At 36.3% G+C, this 19,287-nt stretch overlaps 1 protein-coding gene across 13 annotated transcripts in view; it reads right to left on the reverse strand.

Moving 5' to 3' along the window:
* Window positions 1-2,563: 2,563 nt before the first annotated feature.
* arhgap12b (Rho GTPase activating protein 12b) overlaps window positions 2,564-19,287 on the reverse strand; it is a 67,888-nt gene continuing 51,164 nt past the window's right edge. For 3 of the 13 annotated variants that reach the window (XM_067368636.1, XM_067368640.1, XM_067368649.1), the window contains 14 exons: window positions 17,607-17,678; window positions 17,095-17,166; window positions 16,738-16,799; window positions 14,997-15,078; window positions 14,453-14,575; window positions 13,603-13,704; window positions 10,947-11,045; window positions 10,757-10,859; window positions 10,553-10,669; window positions 10,316-10,414; window positions 10,128-10,205; window positions 9,439-9,573; window positions 8,298-8,403; window positions 2,565-4,380 (listed from right to left, as the gene is read on the reverse strand). In XM_067368636.1, coding sequence (XP_067224737.1) covers window positions 4,206-4,380; window positions 8,298-8,403; window positions 9,439-9,573; window positions 10,128-10,205; window positions 10,316-10,414; window positions 10,553-10,669; window positions 10,757-10,859; window positions 10,947-11,045; window positions 13,603-13,704; window positions 14,453-14,575; window positions 14,997-15,078; window positions 16,738-16,799; window positions 17,095-17,166; window positions 17,607-17,678 — 1,425 coding nt within the window. In that variant the 3' untranslated portion in view covers window positions 2,565-4,205. Of the gene's footprint in view, window positions 4,381-8,297; window positions 8,404-9,438; window positions 9,574-10,127; window positions 10,206-10,315; window positions 10,415-10,552; window positions 10,670-10,756; window positions 10,860-10,946; window positions 11,046-13,602; window positions 13,705-14,452; window positions 14,576-14,996; window positions 15,079-16,737; window positions 16,800-17,094; window positions 17,167-17,606; window positions 17,679-19,287 lie in introns of all 13 variants that reach the window. The other 10 variants (XM_067368639.1, XM_067368644.1, XM_067368645.1 and 7 more) reach the window with 7 other exon arrangements.

The following is a 19,287-nucleotide window of genomic DNA, read 5'->3' on the forward strand; positions in this document are numbered from 1 at the left end:
GGCACTCTGGAAGAGGCAGCCATTTCTTATAATGACAGGCATATTCAGCCACTCTCCAGCCTCATGCTGGAGCTACTCTATAAAACTCTGGGCAGGGTTCTTCAGGTGTTCTCTTCTGCAGAATTTACAAGCTCTTAATGCTGGGTCAGATGATGGAGTACGGATAAACCAATCAGGCTTCACCTAGGATGAGTAAATGGACATGCAGAAGGGTCCATTATCTGTCAGGCTCGTATGATACAGCAGCTCTATATTTACGGCCTACTTAATGGGGTTGATTGTATTAGTGCACAAGGAGGGGGAATGGCCCTATCACAGACATAGTATTTCCAGCTTTGTGCAATTACCTTATGTAAATCCAGCACGCAGGCGTCTATTTAAAATGCATTGAATTTCCCAATGCAAAACCATCAAGTCCAACCATGCGAACTTCATTAATACCAAAGCATGGGCAGATAACATTTGAAGTACTCCTATGATTACTTTAGCCAATGCCCGTGTGCATTTGAGGTTTATTTTAAAGGATACTTGAGATGGTAGTATTTGCAAAGACTTGCTAAATGCAGCATTTAAGCACAGGAGCCTCAGGAGTGTCTTAAGTGAGGAATAAGCACAACTTTACATGAAAGTACCATCAATATTTACACAATTGCCTTATAAAAGCCAATTAAGGAGAGGAAATGGATTTCAGCATAATGTTTGTGCTGTATTCGGCATGGTTTACATCTCTGTGCAAAATTTACATTAATGGTCAATAATTTCACACAAGAAACATATTGAACCCTAATACCACATTCTACTACACTTAATGCTTAAAATAACACAGCAGACGGATGCTTAGCCGCTAGGACATTCCTATAAATGTCATTCAGGCTGCATGCATAAAGATTTACAGCCCACAAATACAGTTTACATGTATATAGCCCTATAAAAATAGTTACCATGTCAAATAAAATGATTTCATCTGCCCGCCCCATACATGAAAATTACAAGTTGTTTTGCTGTCAAAAATGAATGTGATTGGATTTTTAGAAAATTTGGCTTTTTTCTTTTTCCTCTTGATCTGATAGCCTCATTCAGCCAGGTTTAACTACAGCATATTAATATTTCTTACCAGAGCAGTTGCACAAAGCAGCAAATGTGTGAAATTTTTTCATGTGTTTTAATGAACACAATTACTCAGTTTAGTTGGGGCTCCAAAACAGAGATATGAAAATGGATCCCAGAAGAAGCAAATTCAGAGAAGACTCAATTATCGTTTATGAAAGTCTTCAGTCATAAACATGACTTTTAGACACACAAACATGTTCTTGGTCTCTCATTCCGATCAGGTGGCAAGATGCGGCAACATAGAAAATGATAGACATAGAATGGAAAAAAAAAAAGAGGAGTCAAAGTCATGAATGTTTTATGGGTCATAATGGCTTGCTCATATTTCCTCACCACACTTTGGCCTCCACGGACACACAAGACCAGGGGCTTTCCTGGCACCTCTGCCCCACAGACACGCAGCAGCATATGGTGTGCAATTCAGACACCTCTAGGGCCCTGGCTGCAGCAGAGTGTGGTCAGAGCTATGAATTATGGATATGAGCTAATTGTTTTCTCATTTGGAAAGTCTAGCTCTTTTTAAGTAGCATAGCTCATGGTTTCTAGTAGGTGTTTGATTTGATCACCACCCAGTCTCGATTCTGTCATTTTCCATGTCACTTTTTCACTGATTCAAGGTGGTCCTGTTTAGAAAATCAGAGTGGGTTATATAAAGCTAAGGCAGAAACATAAATTTAAGCTTTAATGAGATGAATATGTTGCTAAAGTTTTAAATCAAGCTAATTACTTCAGTGTTTTATTGAAGCTACTGCAGAAAGGGTTTAAAAACACAGAAAAGCTCTGCATAATCTCCAATAAAAAGTATTTATTTTTGTACTATAAATCACTGTATTAAAAGGAAGGAAACAGTTAAAGGTGATAAAGAGGATCTTTTCGTCGACTGAGAAACCAAAGACTGTTAGTGAGTTTTTGAAATGAGCGCATGCGTAAGAACAACCCCCCTCCTTTCGAGGGAACGCCTCCCAAAACTCGTGCACAAGTATTGGAACACGAGTGTTTACCACCGGCATTCGCTGTGTTGTGTTAGTGGATTCATTATGTCGGACTCACCGCAGGTAACTCATAATCTGCAGTTGTTACTCCTGTCTCCTGGCAAAAACATTGCATGCGGCGCCTGTGGAGTGTGGAAAGTTACTGGAGCGCGCAGCCGCGCTCGTCTCTCACAAGGAACGTCACGGCAGTGATTGACAAGCCAGAGGGCCAATCGTTTACGCGATGATCGCATAAACGATTGGCTGATGTTTTTAAGGCCCTACCTCGTGCACAGATGATGTATATTAATATTATTCCTTTCAGTGCACCTAATAAATAGTCTTTTATCAGTTAGTAAAGACAGTTAAGTAATATTGCAAAAATGTATAAAACAAAACATCCTCTTTAGCACCTTTAATAGTTCCCTGCGTCGTTTCATATCAGTTTCTGAAACATTGAGATGAATGGAAACACATGAACAATGAAAATAAACACTAGACTAATAACTCAGGCATTATCACTTTAATATTATCCATGAGTTTTTGTCTTTAATTAGGATTAGACATCAATTTCAGAAATAGCAGTTAGTCTGAAAATTACATTCAAAATGTGCAGTTCACAATGCGTGATGACATCACCCCTCCCTCATCCCACCAATCACTCATTTCCTTCATCCGTACATCAACATTAGATATTTTCACTTGTTATTGACACAACTTCAAACCATCACGCAACAATTATTGGTATTTTTCTTTTTTGTACAACAGGGTTCAAGCTCTTGTTGAAGTAGTCTGTACATATGCTTTCTGAATTTTGTTAAAAACAAGACAAAGGCGGCGTTGACCATGCGTACCTTCAGTTAAACACTAGCTGCAGTACTATTTCCAGTACCATCCTGTCAATTTGTTATCAAGCTGCTTTCCATCCAGGGGCAGAGCAGGAAACCGGAGATGAATATTTCGGTATTGATTTGAAACCGTGTAAGGTAAGCATCTCGCCTTTCTTTTTCCAGTAAGCCTAGAGAGTTATGAGGGCGAGAGACAAGCTCTCGGGCTGTTTTTGAGAGGTCTTGCTTTTAAACTACACAACACATCAGGTTCACATCTGGAAAACAACCTGGTTCTCTGCATACTTTTTTTTTTTTTTTTTTTTTACACAATTCGGCACAACACAGTCCATTTATTCCAAGGAAACAACACAGGATTGACCTCAAGTCCTGATATTTCATTAAAGGGAGGGTCATTTCATTAAAATTGGATAACACAAAAGAGACAGTGTGATGATCATGTCTGTTATCCAGTAGCGTGACGTCCTGAAGCAAGAGGCACCTGGCCTTTCCAGTAAACTTTAGGGAGGTGCAGATGGAGGGCAAACATGGGTGGATATGGAGAAAACACTCTTGAGATTTTTCTCTGAGCTTTTCCCATTTGAAAAAGGATTCATGCCCTAATACTGATTAATAATCATTGTCCATTTTAATTGACCCCATTATTTGTCAGTCAGTAGTCATTGTCAAATAATACTGTCTCCTAATACAGTGCACTTTCAGCTTATTCCACAGGAAAAAAAATGAAGAAAACAAAAACTCTGAGTCTGCGAGTGCCCAGATACAAGTCAGACACTTGTCTGAATGAATGAAACCCCAAAAATCAGTTTTAATTTCAAACATTTCACTGCAAAAACTCAATCTGGTGAGACTTGAAAGTGTCTGCTCAGTCAGTTTTCATTCTAGTCGTCAATACTGGCTAAGATAAAGTCCATTCCAGTGCCCAACTTAGGAAAATATTCAGATTTCTCCCCAAAAAAGAGTGCATAATGGAAACTAATGACCATCCATAATTGTCCAAAAGTCCATCCAGCTTATTCCAAGCCAAGGAATGACGATCCAAATGGGAAACAAAAAAGAATTTTGTAGATCCTCAAAATTTCAAAAAACAGTAAGTGCATAAATAACCTTCCTGTATTCATTTTCTCTGCTTATATCCGGTCATAAGTCACAGTAAATCCACTCACGTTGGTTATATACACTTTTAAGCTTGGTCCACAGCAGTGGTGCGTGTTTGTGCGATGGATATGAGATGTTAAACTTCTGGCATTGTGTTCTCTGGATTGATTCTCATGTTCTACCTCCCAAAAATGTTCTCGTACTCTAGAAGGATGAGTTCTACAATCTGGTTCTGATAGACCATATGAACCGCCATGTTGCCCGTCTCGATCTCCGGCCGCAGCAAGGTTGGGCCGAACACGATAGCCACGCTCTGGGTCGTCATCCTGTTCACCTCGCCGTGATCTATCACTCTGAAAAACAGAGAGAGAATCTGAGAGTGTTGTCTTGCTTTGCTGTAAATTGGTTAAAACTATAACCATCATCAACAGAAGAGCTTCGTTTGTCTAGCTTTAGGTTTGTCTGTTAGGTGAATTTGTGGCATTTTTTGTATTCTTAACCACACGCAAACCAATCTACTCCACATTAAAATGACAAATCCTCCCAACGCTAGCAATTTTACTTTTTAATATAAATGTTTGGGTATTGTGCTTAAATTACATAAATACAGATGCCTTCCCTGCAACAGCAAAATGTCAGACCGTAATTTTTCTGGAACACTATGCCTCCATTTTGAGTTACAGTGGACCGAGAGCCATTTAAATGCAAATGGAAGCAAAGGCAAATGTCATTGTGCGTGTTTGATATAGCAATTACGATTGAGACTCAATGCCGCTCTCAAATTACATTCAGAATTACACAGTAAGGCACATCATACGACAACATGACGAAAATGATTCACTCTATATGTACAGTGAAAATGGAGTTCTTTGTTTATTTCCCACTTCATTTTAACTTTGAGTTGATTTAAAGTAACCAGAAGTAAGCATACTGAAGGTGTGAAGGTGATGCACCCAACAAAAAAGCATCTTCTGAATCTGCCTTAAAATGACGCGCAAGAACAGACACGTCTAAATATGGTGTTGTCATTTCAGATTTACAAAAGATAACGGGAATCTCTAAGAGAGAGAGCAAGGGACACTTTGTCTGCTGTCCTTCATAAGGCTAAGAGAAAAATTAGAGTTGAAATACAGAAGAAACGAACACACCTCACTAGACTGAACGAGACAACTCCCTAAAGAAAGCCCAGAGTGATTAAAGATTCATGTGACTCTCACCTGCCACGGAAGAAGCAGCTTTATAGCTCATGATTATTTTAAGGTTTGGAATGGATGTGATAACAGAGGTAGAGTTAACAATTTATAGTTATAAAAAGTTGCTTCATAAACCTAAATCGACAAGAAAGATAAAAAAGAGCAGTTTTAGTAATGGATTAAAGACTGGATTGCTGGAAAATCTTCTTTCAGGTAAAATCATAAATTTTTCCAGGTTCTTTTTAAAGGAAGAAATTAACTTTTATTCAGCAACGATGCATTAAGTTGATCAAAAGTGACTCTTAAGACATTAAAGGGATAGTTCACCCAAAAATGAAAATTCTGTCATCATTTACTCCCCCTCAAGTTGTTTCAAACCTGTATGAATTTCTTTGTTCTGCTGTACACAAAGGAAGATATTTGGAAGAATGTTTGTAACCAAGCAGATCTCGTCCCCCATTGACTACCATAGTAGGAAAAACTATTATAGTAAGATCTGCTTGGTTAAAAACATTCTTTCAAATATCTTCAAATATCAGGTTTGGAACAACATGAGGGGGAGTAAATGATAGAATTTTCATTTTTTGGTGAACTATCTCTTTAATCATGTTACAAAATATTTCCTTTCTATGAAGACTTTCTATTCATCAAAGTATTCAGAAAAAATATAAGTAGTACAACTGTTTTCAACATTGATAATAAAAATGTGATATCTTGTGACACTTAAGACTGCAGTAATGGCTGCTGAAAATTCAGCTTTGCCATCACAGGAATGAATTACATTTTAAAATATATTAAATCAGAAAACATTTTGTGTCAAATCTTGCAAAACAAGATTTTATATAAAAACTAGGGCTGTCAAACGATTAATCGCATACAAAATAAAGGTTTGAGTTTGCCTAATATATGTGTGAGCATAATTATTATGTATATATAAATACACAAATTTATGTTTATATTTAAGAGAAATGTTATTTATGTACAAAATATTTATTTATATACAATATAAATTCTATAAAAACATAAAATACATATACTTGTAAATATTTCTCAAATATATACATGAATGTGGTTGCATTTATATATACATAATTACACACAGTACTCACACATATATTAGGCTAACTCAAACTTTTATTTTGTATGCGATTAATCGCAATTAATCTTTTGACAGCCCTAATAAAAACAATTAATAAAGGTGCCCTAGAATCAAAAATTGAATTTACCTCAGCATAGTTAAATAACAAGAGTTCAGTACATGGAGAAGACATACATTGAGTTTCAAACCCCATTGTTTCCTCCTTCTTATGTAAATCTCATTTGTTTAAAAGACTTCCGGAAAACACTTAACAACACTCAACATAACAGTCGGGATCATTAATATGTATGACCCCAATATTTGCATATATGCCAGCCCATGTTCAAGGCATTAGGCAAGGAAAGGTAGTATTAACGTCTGGATCTGTGCACAGACAAGGTAAGCCAGCAAGAACAACATCGAAAAATGGCAGATGGAGCAATAATAACTGACATGATCCATGATATCATGATATTTTTAGTGATATTTGTAAATTGTCTTTCTAAATGTTTTGTTAGCATGTTGCTAATGTACTGTTAAATGTGGTTAAAGTTACCATCGTTTCTTACTGTATTCACGGAGACAAGACTGTCGTTATTTTCATTTTTAAACACTTGCAGTCTGTATAATTCATAAACACAACTTCATTCTTTATAAATCTCTCCAACAGTGTAGCATTAGCCGTTAGCCACGGAGCATAGCCTCAAACTCATTCAGAATCAAATGTAAACATCAAAATAAATACTTCACTCACATAATTCGAAGCATGCATACAGCATGCATGACGAACATCTTGTAAAGATCCATTTGAAGGTTATATTAGCTGTGTGAACTTTGTAAATACACTGTAATATAGTCGAGAGCTCGTGTGGCAGGGAGCAGGTGAATTAAAGGGGCGGCACGCTGCCAAAATCAGTGCATAGTTAATGATGCCCCAAAATAGGCAGTTAAAAAAATTAATAAAAAAAAATCTATGGGGTATTTTGAGCTGAAACTTCACAGACACATTCAGGGGACACCTTAGACTTATATTAAAAAGCATTCTTGGGCACCTAATAATTTCATAAAACTGTTTAAAAAATATATATATTGTTGTAAATATTATAATATAAATGTTGCGAAACCTACATTTTAGTGTTTGTTTTTTTTTCAGTGTTTTTTGTTTTATTTATTTAGGCAAAATAGCATATAAATTTAATATCAGCTATAATTCTTATATCATGCGATATGAATTCCTAATAACAAAGTGAGTGTGTTAAATGTCAATCAGTCTGTTCCTGTCTAAATGGGCAGTTCTTTTCCAAAATGAGCTGCTGTTTTAGACTAGTTTAGACAAATCATGTTGATAGTCTAAACTAGACCACATCTATGGAGCCTGGAGCATCAGCAATATCACAGTTGCGTTCTCTACATCTGCCGTTTCCTGTGAAGCTCCCAAGGTTGATGTCACAGTCAAGAACTGTTTACACAGGCCGTTAACTAATTGAATTACATTCCTACTGCATCACAATCGTAGACAGCCGCGCCTGCATTAACTACAGCGCCTCACACTTCCCTCCATACAGCCCTTCATGTTCTCTCTCTGTCACTGTCTTTGGCTCGCTTTATTTCTCAAGACTCTCTTTCTCTTTCTGTGGCTCGTGCATCACACCCCAGTGCCAATGGCCATGCATCAGTAGGATGTGGTGTAGACCCTCCCTCCAGTCTCTCCTGCTCCGCATGTGTGTGTCTCTCTCTCTCATAATGATGTAGTTGGCTAGTCTCCAGGTCTGTCCCAGTAATGGATACAGTGAGATAACTCGATAGAGGCTTGCTGTGCAGAGCACGGACCACACCCTCCTCACCTCCAACAATCACACGCACCAGCATGGCCCCAAATCAATAATGAATGATGATGGTTTGGAAAGGAAGGCTTATTAACTCAAAGCCGTGCAATAAACGGCCCAGTGTAAAATACACAAAAGTTCCTTTAAAAACAATGTCAGGAGCGGTTCCTTACCTTTTTAGGTGTTTGAATAACACTTTCATTGTTTCCTGATTGGGTTTTGGCAACTGTTTGATCAAGTCTTTTATGGATTGGACTCGCTGCTTGTAATCTGAGGGTTCTGAAAATCAAGCAATGAAAAAGAGCAGGATTAGGATACTGTTGAGAATGAGATGCTCTGGATAATCCAGCTCTGGGAACTATAAAAACTATTCCCAAGTCATACTGCTCCCTCTTGTGGTTGATGCTTTATTAGTCTTCATGTTGTTTATTAGGCTTTATGTTGTTTCCTTATTAAAAAGAACATTTAAAGAACACTGTGTATATATATATATATATATATATATATATATATATATATATATATATATATATATATATATATATATATATATATATATATATAAAATATATAATAAATATATAATAAATATATAATATATATATATATATATATTAAAAGAAATGAATACTTTTATTCAGCAAGGATGCATTAAATTGATCAAAAGTGACAGTACTGAAAAAAGTATTAGTTTCCAAAAAAATAAAAAATAAATAAATAAAATAAATAAATACACAAAAAATGTTTTCAACATTCATAATATTAAGAAATGTTTATTGAGCACCAATTCAGCATATTAGACTGATTTCTGAAGGATCATGTGACACTGAAGATTGGAGTAATGATGCTGAAAATTCAGCTTTGCATCAAAGGAATAAATTAAATTTTTAAATACATTAAAAAAGGTTCTTTTAAACTGAAATGTTAAAATTCAAAATGTAATATTTATTAAAATTTTTACTGTATTTTTGATTAAATAAAATTCAGCGTTGGTGAACATTAGAGACTTGCCGACATTAGAGACTTGCCGATTTTTTATTTTATAATTAAAGTTTATTTAGGTTTAAATTTGAGTTTAATCCCAGATCTCTGGATGTATATTTTAAATTAAAAAGTGAAAAGAAGAATTAAGAAATTGTAAAAGTTCAAGAAAAACCAAGACAAAAACAGAAACACGATTCATAATTTCTGATCTGCTCACACTTTTGCAGCTCATATGAAACCTAGTTAGCAGTTACATCAATTTTTGAATCAATCAAACAAGTACTTCTTTAAATAAAATCTTTGCCAAAACAGAGAAATGAAAGAACTCACTGATGGCTTCGACAAAGTCATTAAAGGATGTGTAGGTGAAGAGAGGCTCCGGAAGCTCCCGGAAAAACATCTTCAGAGCACCTGTAGTCACGTGGATATCTTCCCATTTGCTGTCTTCCAGATTCACCTTTTCATCTGCAGACATATAAACACACCCTTTATACCAATTAAAAAAAAAGCTGCTGAACACTGCTATACAAGGAGAAACTTAGACACAGCTAATATACCACTGGATAAAGTACAAGTCATTTTCTGTCTGATTGTTTGAACTTTGTGGTTAGTTTTCAGTGTAGGAGATGTGCATGACCGTTATTTTAGTATCATTTATATGCTATCAGAATTTATTAATATTTTGAATTAGCTTTTATTTTGATATTTTGAGTCTTCACTTTAATTTTAGTTTTAGTAATATTGTTATATGCTTTAGCTATTATGATTCGTTTTTTATTATTATTTCTAAATACTTTATAATTTATTTTTATTTCAGTTTAGCAATTTTAGTACTTACATTTTTTTAAGCTTAAATTTTTCCATCTAATATTTATATTTTATTTCATTTCAGCTTTATTTTTAAATTATTATTATTATTTTTTTATTTTAGTTAACAATAACAATGTGCGAGACCTGTTTGTGAGATTGTATCATTTTATAAAACTGCATACACAAACATTGTTTATAAAATTCCCTACCATGATTGACGGCAAAGCGCAGTTTCTGTATGACAGCCAGATTTCCACTGACTCTGTACAAGCCATCAACACTTAAGCCTGAGAAAAAGATGCAGAGAAATGAGACAGGAAGTGGATGTAGTCCAAGAACGACAACTCAAAGAGTGTATTAATAACCAATCGCAATCAATAAACACACAAATAAGTACCTGTATTCTCCACATGCTCAATGCACATCTTGACAAAATTAGGCACAGAAGTGCCTTCTCTCTGACACAGGGCAGTCAAACTGCAGCCAAACACTTGATCTGAGAACAGACAGGAGGGTTACCAGAGGTGTTTTCTAACAGAACCACTTCCTCTTTATGTAAATCATTCACAAATGCTTAAAAAGTTTTGTTAGCTTCTGATACTAAGCTGTATGCACTTATATCAAGTTATGTTACCTTTTATGTAGCCCTTGTCTCTGACAGCCTGTAAGGTGGGTCTCCGTGTGAGGAACTTCTTCAGCTTCACTCTGGTCTTCTTCTGTTCAGACGACTCCATGCTGGAGTTCTTTACTACTGCAAAAACACACAGGTGCATGTCACAACTCAGCACAAACCCAATACATAGTTAATGTTTATTTTACAAATGTATGTTTTCTGTACTTCTGTTTTTCTTTGAGTCTCTGGGGTCTTTCTCTTTGTCGTGTTTCTCAGATCCAGGAGACTCGGGCATGTCTTCTTCAATGGCTTCATCAGACTCCCAAGCCTACAACATACATGCATGTCATTACAATGTGATTTTGAACTGTTTATTTCATATTTTTGCAGTGTGTGGTGTGTGTATTTCACTCACATGTGTGTTGATGGTCTCAGAAAGTGCTCTGAACCAGTCATTAATAACACTGTCAATCTCAGACTGGATCAGCAGCTCTGTGCCCACTCGTGTCTTCAGCTGCCGGGGTCAAAGTTTACATCAGGTCAGTGGGATCGTATTAGGCAAAGGCAGGTGTCAAGAGAGATTCAGTTACAGTAAGAAATATTACAGTTAAAGGCACACTATGTACGATTTCTGGATTAAAATATTCAAAAACCACTAGAACAATGTTATATATTTTGTTGACTTGTGTACTTGCATAATCCCAAATGTTTTCAAGAATGTTTAAATTCAGAGAAATAAGCAATTTTAACCAGGACATGGACTGTGTCATTGACATCATACCCGCATTACCCTCGATTTACGGTTTTATTTTGTAGAAACCATGGAAACACCAAAGACGCTTTAATATGTTATGTTTTATTAGACAGGTGAGCAACTGTTTGGATACATTCATTGATAGAAAATGAATCACTGTTATATAGCTCAACACAGTAAGGGGGCGGTCACACTGCACTTTTCGTTCCATTGACTTCCATTCAAACGCATGCAAATGCGTCAGACCGGAAACGCAAGCTCGTGCGAAGAATTTCGCATTTCGCTGCGTTCCAAAGTTCAAGTTTGGTGAACTCTGACCTGCGAATTCGCATCACGTGAAGACTTGCAACCAGTAGAAGATAGCTTCGTCACGGCATGACCTCTTGGCTGAATTAAAAGAATTATATTTTTTTCAGTAAAGTCGAGTAGGTTCTATATTATGTTTTTATGTTATGGGTTGAATTCATGTTTATAAAAAAGACGTTGTAGACCGTGACGTCATATCACGACCGTTACAGCATCCGAATAAATTTCGCACGTTCAAAGTCTAGTGTGACCGCAGCTTAAGTCTGATGCTGAGTTCACACCAGACGCGACTTGCGCGAATAAAACGCGTTATTTGCGCAAAGATGGGCGCTTGGACATATTGAGTTTACTCGCTTCATTCGCGCATGACATTCGCTTCATTCGGGCGTGAAAATCCCTTCACAACAGACGCGAATTCGCGTCATGAGAGGGGCTCTCCTGCTCCTTTATGTGTCCCAGACTCTCCCACTTCTTTCTGCACACTTCCTCTGAATGAACACAACGTGTCAGTGGGGAAATAATTGTAAATTACAACGAATAAGCTCAATTGGTCGTCTTTAGTTAGATTGTAGTCTTAATATGTATATATATAGCTCAAATTGAGTAAAGACCGTTTTTTTACAACTTATCAGATTGTCCGACCTCATCACTCACTTTCTTTCAAACACGATCCTTTTTATTTATTTCTATAAATGTATGAAGATGTACAGCGACAATGATTTTGTCCTCCATTGTTGTTTCGAATTTCTGCCTCAGCTCGCTACGTCACGTCACTACTAAAGCAAGCTCCTGATTGGTTAACGCGGAATTTTTGGCGAATTTTCGCCAAAGTTCAGATTTTTCAACTTGCGCGTTTTGCGCGAATCGCGCGTTACACGCCAGAATCGCTCAATTCGCGCCACTTCATTCGCGCCGCAGGATGTCTATTCGCGTCTTTGCATTGACTTAACATGTAAATCACTTGCGCTTACCGCTTCATTCGCGTCCGGTATGAACGCACCATTATTGTTCAAATCTTGTTTTCTTGATTTACAGCGAGTACAAAGTTTTACCATGACTAATATCAATCTAGCTTACTGCAGTGTGCAACAAGTGTCTCATATTAGCCGCTGATCGAACGCCCAGAGTAGCATTATAAAACTTTCAACACAAAAAAATGTGTCTAATATAACGATATTACGATATAATATAATGATAAAACAGCACTGCGTTACCCCACATACTCATGACCGGAAGAAGCAGAAGCAGTGTCTGTGGCATTATAAAAGCTCCAGTGCTTTCAAGCCATGTGTCATGCTTGCACTTGACTCTCATTAGCGATCACTCCAGCTGCTTCATTCCGCTCCAAAGGCTTTCAGCCCCACCCTGCTTCATATACATTAGCTCATCCATGAATATGATTTCTGCCCGAGTCTCGTTGGGATTCTTTTCCACAGGCTGTAGACATAAAGACGACATCTCCCTTGATTTTGCTAAATCAAGGCGTCATCAAGCTACGCCTTTGTTTTGAATAAGCGACCTCTAGTGGCGGAAAATTACATATTGTGCCTTTAATCTAGAAAAACTAATATTATAAATGCTATGTTGCTTGGCAATTGTAAACATGCTGCAATTATGCTAATGTAACTGTAACTGTATTACTGTATAGTACCTGATGTAATTTCAGGATTTTCATTACTAATAACTTGGCTAATATCTAACAAATACTAAATAGCTAATAAAATAAGTAATAAATCAGCTACTGTTGTCTTAAAGTATTGCTGTTGTCATTAAATAAAAGTAATAAGCCAGTAATGGTTAAATTACTGTAATTTTATTAAGGTTAAGAGTTCTAGGAACTGTAAAAACAACCTGTACCAGTGTTAAAATAAATGTAACCAACAGTCTCTCATGGCTTATTGCTTTATCTTCTTCTGCTAACTCAATTACTGTAAATTAACCAGAAATGTTAAAACAGAAAGTATTTACTACAATTTTGAGAAATTCAGAAGTAAAAACAGCTGACTCTCACCTCAATTACATGTTTCTTGCTGGACTTTTCTTTGGATGCCCATTCGACCGAACCTCCTCGGAGGTCCACTGTGAATTCCGGTTTGGACTGGTTGCCTCCAAACTTTAATAACAAAGGTAAATTAAACAGCTCAGTTTAAATGAGTTTTTTTTTTTTTCTTCAGTTTTATATGAGTTATTTAAGATTCTCTTTAGTCCAGTGCTGTTAAACAATAGCTATATTGTTGTTCCTGGTCAAAAGTGAGTTACGGAGAACACTGCATTTTAAGTGTCAATTAGTTCTGGGTGCCAGGGAATGTCCACTAATAGGTTAGATTTGAATATTAAATGCACAATGGTTTGCAAAGAGCATTCCCATATTTTGCTTTGCGCAGTGGTAAGCTCCACTTTGTATGTTGTGATTTTTTACACATTCAAATAGCATAAAATAAATGAGTCTGATTATGCAGAAATGCATGCCAGCAAACATCCATTTTCATTTACTAACTCTGGTTATTTGACATTATAAAAGTTTTAAATTCACTCTCTTGCAGGACGAACTGACATCAAGCACATAGCAGAGGGCGATAAGTGTGGCACACAGGCAGAAAAGTAGGACATGCACAAATAAAATGGGAGACAAGCTGCCCTGCTCAGCTGATCTCAGAACAGCTCTACATCACATAACTTATATTAACTTGTAATTATTTATATAATGAAATTAAATCATATCAAATACCATACCTTTTTTTTAAACCATCTGAAGAATTTATCATCAAATTACATATTGCATTCATCTTTAATCTATGCAAAACTGTTCCTAGATCAGCATAGTGGGCACATTCATTCTGTTCAGAGAGGCTGACACATACAGAAGGAGCCCGGTCGCGTCTACAGTGCGTATAGGACACTGCAGGCCGGGGCTTAATCGAACGCTTCCAGTTACTTAGCAATGAAAGGAGGAGTTCAGGAAAGGAACCATTGCGGCAGTACGACTTTGAAGAGACAGAGAAGAGATGAAACAAAGGAAAAGAACAGAAAAAGAGTGATGATGCATGAAAACACTCACAACACACATGGGAGATTTAAACGAAAGAGAGAGGTACAAATCAGCAAGAGAGCTAATGTTTATAGTAATCTGAATACTACTTTTTTATGTAAAAAGTGTCTTTTTTTGTTCACATTTGTTGAGCACTGATTGTGGACGCAGTTTGCACAGTGGTACAGTCCTGCATAAATGCAGGCAAATTTGAGACTATGGAGGAGCCTGCCAGAATTCAAAGCATGTAAATTGAAATAATGCTGTCAACCGTTACTGCAGGCCAACAAGGTCAAATACACTGAACAATTTTCAAGAAGAAAATTCCCTCCTTGCCCCAGAGGAATGGACCATTGTAAACTGGCATTAATACATACCCAGCTGGTGCCGCTGCCCTGACCCTTTGCAAAGAGTAATGAGGATCCCTGCAGGACAGTCCAGGTGGAGGCCCAGTTCTTCCTGCAGGACAATAAAAACAATAAGTGAGCATCTGTGTCACTATTTTAAAGATCAAATGATAAACTAGAAAAGGAATTTTTTTTTAAGTGCCCCTATTATGCTATTTTAAAGGCTCCTAATTTTGTTTTAGACAACAGGTTTTCTCATTATATACAGTGCAGCATCACCTCTTTTCTGACAGTGTCTGAAACAGCTCAATCAAGGATCCAGTCTCTTTAAACCCCTCCTTTTACTCTGCTCTGATTGGTCAGTCTGTTCAGACTATAGGCAAAGACTTTATGTAAAGAAGGAGGTGCACTTATTATTATTATGAATGGGAGAAAGTGCAACCTGCAATATGGCGGAATAAGTCCCGCCTTCTAAATAAGAGCCAATCGCCGACTGGTAAATTCATTGCGTCACTGCAGCAGCCGTTAGAAGCTCCGGTTCCGATAGAAACAGTCAGATGCGCGCTTAGGACTGCGCATGCGCATTGGCTTTAAAAATGCAGGGTTTTTTGTCATAATTTGAGTGCTTAGAAACATTTTTTGAGGAATTTATGCAATTTATGAGGAAGTTGTTGTCAGATTTCATTGGTGATTTCAAATTTTAATCGAAAGCTTGGAGAACAGCTTTGGAGAATTTGATGTTTTGCCATTCAAAGAGATAGGAGCTGCACTTGCATCCCTGAGAGGGGTTTTTAAAGATGGTCGCCAAGTGAAATGACTTGTCTTAAAGGGACTTTGCTACAGGGCGTGTCGGAAACAAAACCTTCATGACCATATTTGAATTTCAGCTCCAGAAGCTTCCTCAGTGATGGCGTCGGTTTTACTATATCAATTCGAACCCAAGTGGATTTGCTTTCACAGTGCAGAAAACAGCAGCTTCGCAACATGTCAACATCACGAACCAAACTCTTCCGAGCCTCAGCTACAACTACAGTGTTTGAGGGCGGGGCAAAGTAAACGAGCAACCAATGAAGACCATAGGCTGGCATTAAGCAAATGTGTTACAAACCTGCATAGGTTTGTAACAGGAAGTGAGACTGGAATTATTGATGATTCATTTCGGCAGTTCAGATTTGATCCTTTCTTTAAGAAGACAATAAGTTTATTTGACATGCACTTTGATGTTTAAAACTTTGCAGACCTTTTACATTCACAAACAGCTATATTACATAATGCATTAAAGGGATAGTTCACCCAAAAATTTAAATTACCCAATTTAGATTTACTCAACCTCAAGCCATAGGTGTATATGACTTGGAAGAGCCAGGATATTTTTAAATATATCTCCGATTGTGTTCGTCTGAAAGAAGATAGTCATGTACACCTAGGATGGCTTGAGAGTGAGTAAATCATGTTGTAATTTTCTTTTCTTTTTTTTTTTTTGGGGTGACCTTTAAATATAAAATACCTTTAAAGGTAATATTCGGAAAACCATAATAGGAGCACTTTAATGACCAATGCTTAGATATCACAATTTAGCATAATTCATTCTTTGTAGCATCAACTGAAAATAAAAATAACTTAAAAAAAAAAAAATATATATATATATATATATATATATATATATATACACACACACTGCATAATGCATGAATATTATTAGTATTTTACTGTCTATCTATTTCCCCATACCTATAAAAATGGCAAAATTCAATTATGATGCAGTTTTTACCTGACTTTCTTGCCATGTTCAGTGATTTTGGTGACATTGAGAACACCACACTTTTCTGAGGGCTACAGAGAGGAGAAAAATGAAGTGAATAAAAATGAAAAATAAAAATAAATAACAATAAAGGGGAAAATATAAAATAAAAAAGGAAATAAATACATACAATAAGAATATTGTTTATTATTATTATAATGATTATAATATAATGTATAAAAATTATTATTATTATTATTAACAGTAGTATTTAAATTAGGCAACTGAAATTGCATTGTTAATTCTAATGACAACATGCATTTAAAAGAGAACTGAATGTTAATAAACTGAAAAAAGCCACATTCACGTGTTATTGGTTATACTAACGGTAGAGGGGTGTTTTGGTGAAGAGGGGCAAGAGTCTGATTCAGGAGAGTTGTGTTTGGCATTTACAGACTCCTGCAAGTGATAAAGCAGAAAAAGTGTGGTGTTAAACATTCAGAATAGAGGGGGTTAGAGGATGAAGACAAAAATAGGTTAGATACATTCTGAATGCAATTAAGAATTTCCTGAGAAAAAGGCTGATCTATTAGTGTTTACATGACAGATAATGGTCAGACTCAGTTAGTTCAAGTCTTGATGTACTATGAATTATTTGTACAAGATGTTTTTGACGTGGTAGTAGTAAAAAAGTTAGTATAAAGGCAGCACACACACATATACACACACCCAGATAAATCATGTAGAAATCATGAAGTGCACATTTTGAGCAGGTTTTGATTAACTAAAACTGATTTATTTCCTTGATTTGCTTGAAAACTATTTCAATTTGGAAAGATGAAGAAATCAAGAAGTCTGTAATCACATCTGATTGGTTACGGCATAATGAGGTGACTAACTTCTCTGTACAGTGACAGACCGAAGCCCCTGGAGAGGCGGTTCACGCTGAACCATCTGTTTTTGAATGGCAGCTGGAATGAAAACCATTGTGTGACACAAGAGCAACATAATGTCAGGCTTGTTTCATTTGGCATCTTTAAAGAACCAGCATAATTGAGTGACAAAATAAAACACAAAACACATGCACTGAGATTAAGAACTGTTAAAAGCCTCACGCTCTCTTATAGGAAATATATTTGGTATGTGTTAATCTTCACTGGCATCTGTGTGGGAAAAAAACGACTCTGACAGCCTTCTAATTGGCTTTTAGGCTACATGCTGGTTTTCATAGTAAAAGATTTCAGAGGGCCTGAGAGTTACATAAATGTCAGTCAGTAATAACCATAAACACCCAAAAAGTCATAACCCAGGGCAATAAACATCAAAGCGGTTATGTTTCATTCATTAAGTGCTGGTCTATTGGAAAATTAAAAAAAAAAAAAAAAAAAAAATAACCCTTTTGTAACATTATACACTACCAAAGTAAATATAAACATAAAATAAAATTTGGAGTCAATAAGATTTTGTTGGGGGGGGGGGGGGGGGGGGTTATATTAAAAAATTAATACTTCTATTCAGCAAGGATGAATTTGACTGATAAAAAGTGACAGTAAAGGCATTTATAATGTTACAAAAGATTTTATTTCAAATAAATGTTGTTCTTTCTATTCATCAAAGAATCCTGAAACAAAAATTGTACACTGTTTTCATCATTTATAATAACAATAAATGTGACCCCGGACAACAAAACCATTCATAATTCGCAAGGGTATATTTGTAGCGATAGCCAACAATACACTGTAGGGGTCAAAATCATAGATTTTTCTTTTATGCCAAAAATCATTAAGATATTAAAGGTGCCCTAGAACCTTTTTTTAAAAAGGATATAAGTCTAAGGTGTCCCCTGAATGTGTCTGTGAAGTTTCAGCTCAAAATACCCCATAGATTTTTTTTTATTTCATTTTTTTAACTGCCTATTTTGGGGCATAATTAGAAATGAGCCGATTCAGGGCTACTGGCCCTTTAATTCTCGTGCTCTCCGCCCACGGAGCTCACGCTTGCCTTGAACAGTGCATAAACAAAGTTTACACAGCTAATATAACCCTCAAATGGATCTTTACAAAGTGTTCGTCATGCATGCGTCGGATTATGTGAGTATTGTATACTGTTATATTGTTTACATTTGATTCTGAATGAATTTGAGGCTATGCTCCGTGGCTAACGGGCTAATGCTACACTGTTGTAGAGATTTATAAAGAATGAAGTTGTTTATGAATTATACAGACTGCAAGTGTTTAAAAATGAAAATAGCGACGGCTCTTGTCTCCGTGAATACAGTAAGAAACGATGGTAACTTTAACCACATTTAACAGTACATTAGCAACATGCTAACGAAACATTTAGAAAGACAATTTACAAATATCACTAAAAATATCATGTTATCATGGATCATGTCAGTTATTATTGCTCCATCTGCCATTTTGTTCTTGCTTGCTTACCTAGTCTGTTGATTCACCTGTGCAGGTCCAGACGTTCTGTCCTTGTCTAATGCCTTTCATAATGTTGGGAACATGGGCTGGCATATGCAAATATTGGGGGCGTACACCCCGACTGTTACGTAACAGTCGGTGTTATGTTGAA

The sequence above is a fragment of the Chanodichthys erythropterus genome, chromosome 19, assembly GCF_024489055.1.
Source record: "Chanodichthys erythropterus isolate Z2021 chromosome 19, ASM2448905v1, whole genome shotgun sequence".
Lineage (NCBI taxonomy): Eukaryota > Metazoa > Chordata > Actinopteri > Cypriniformes > Xenocyprididae > Chanodichthys > Chanodichthys erythropterus.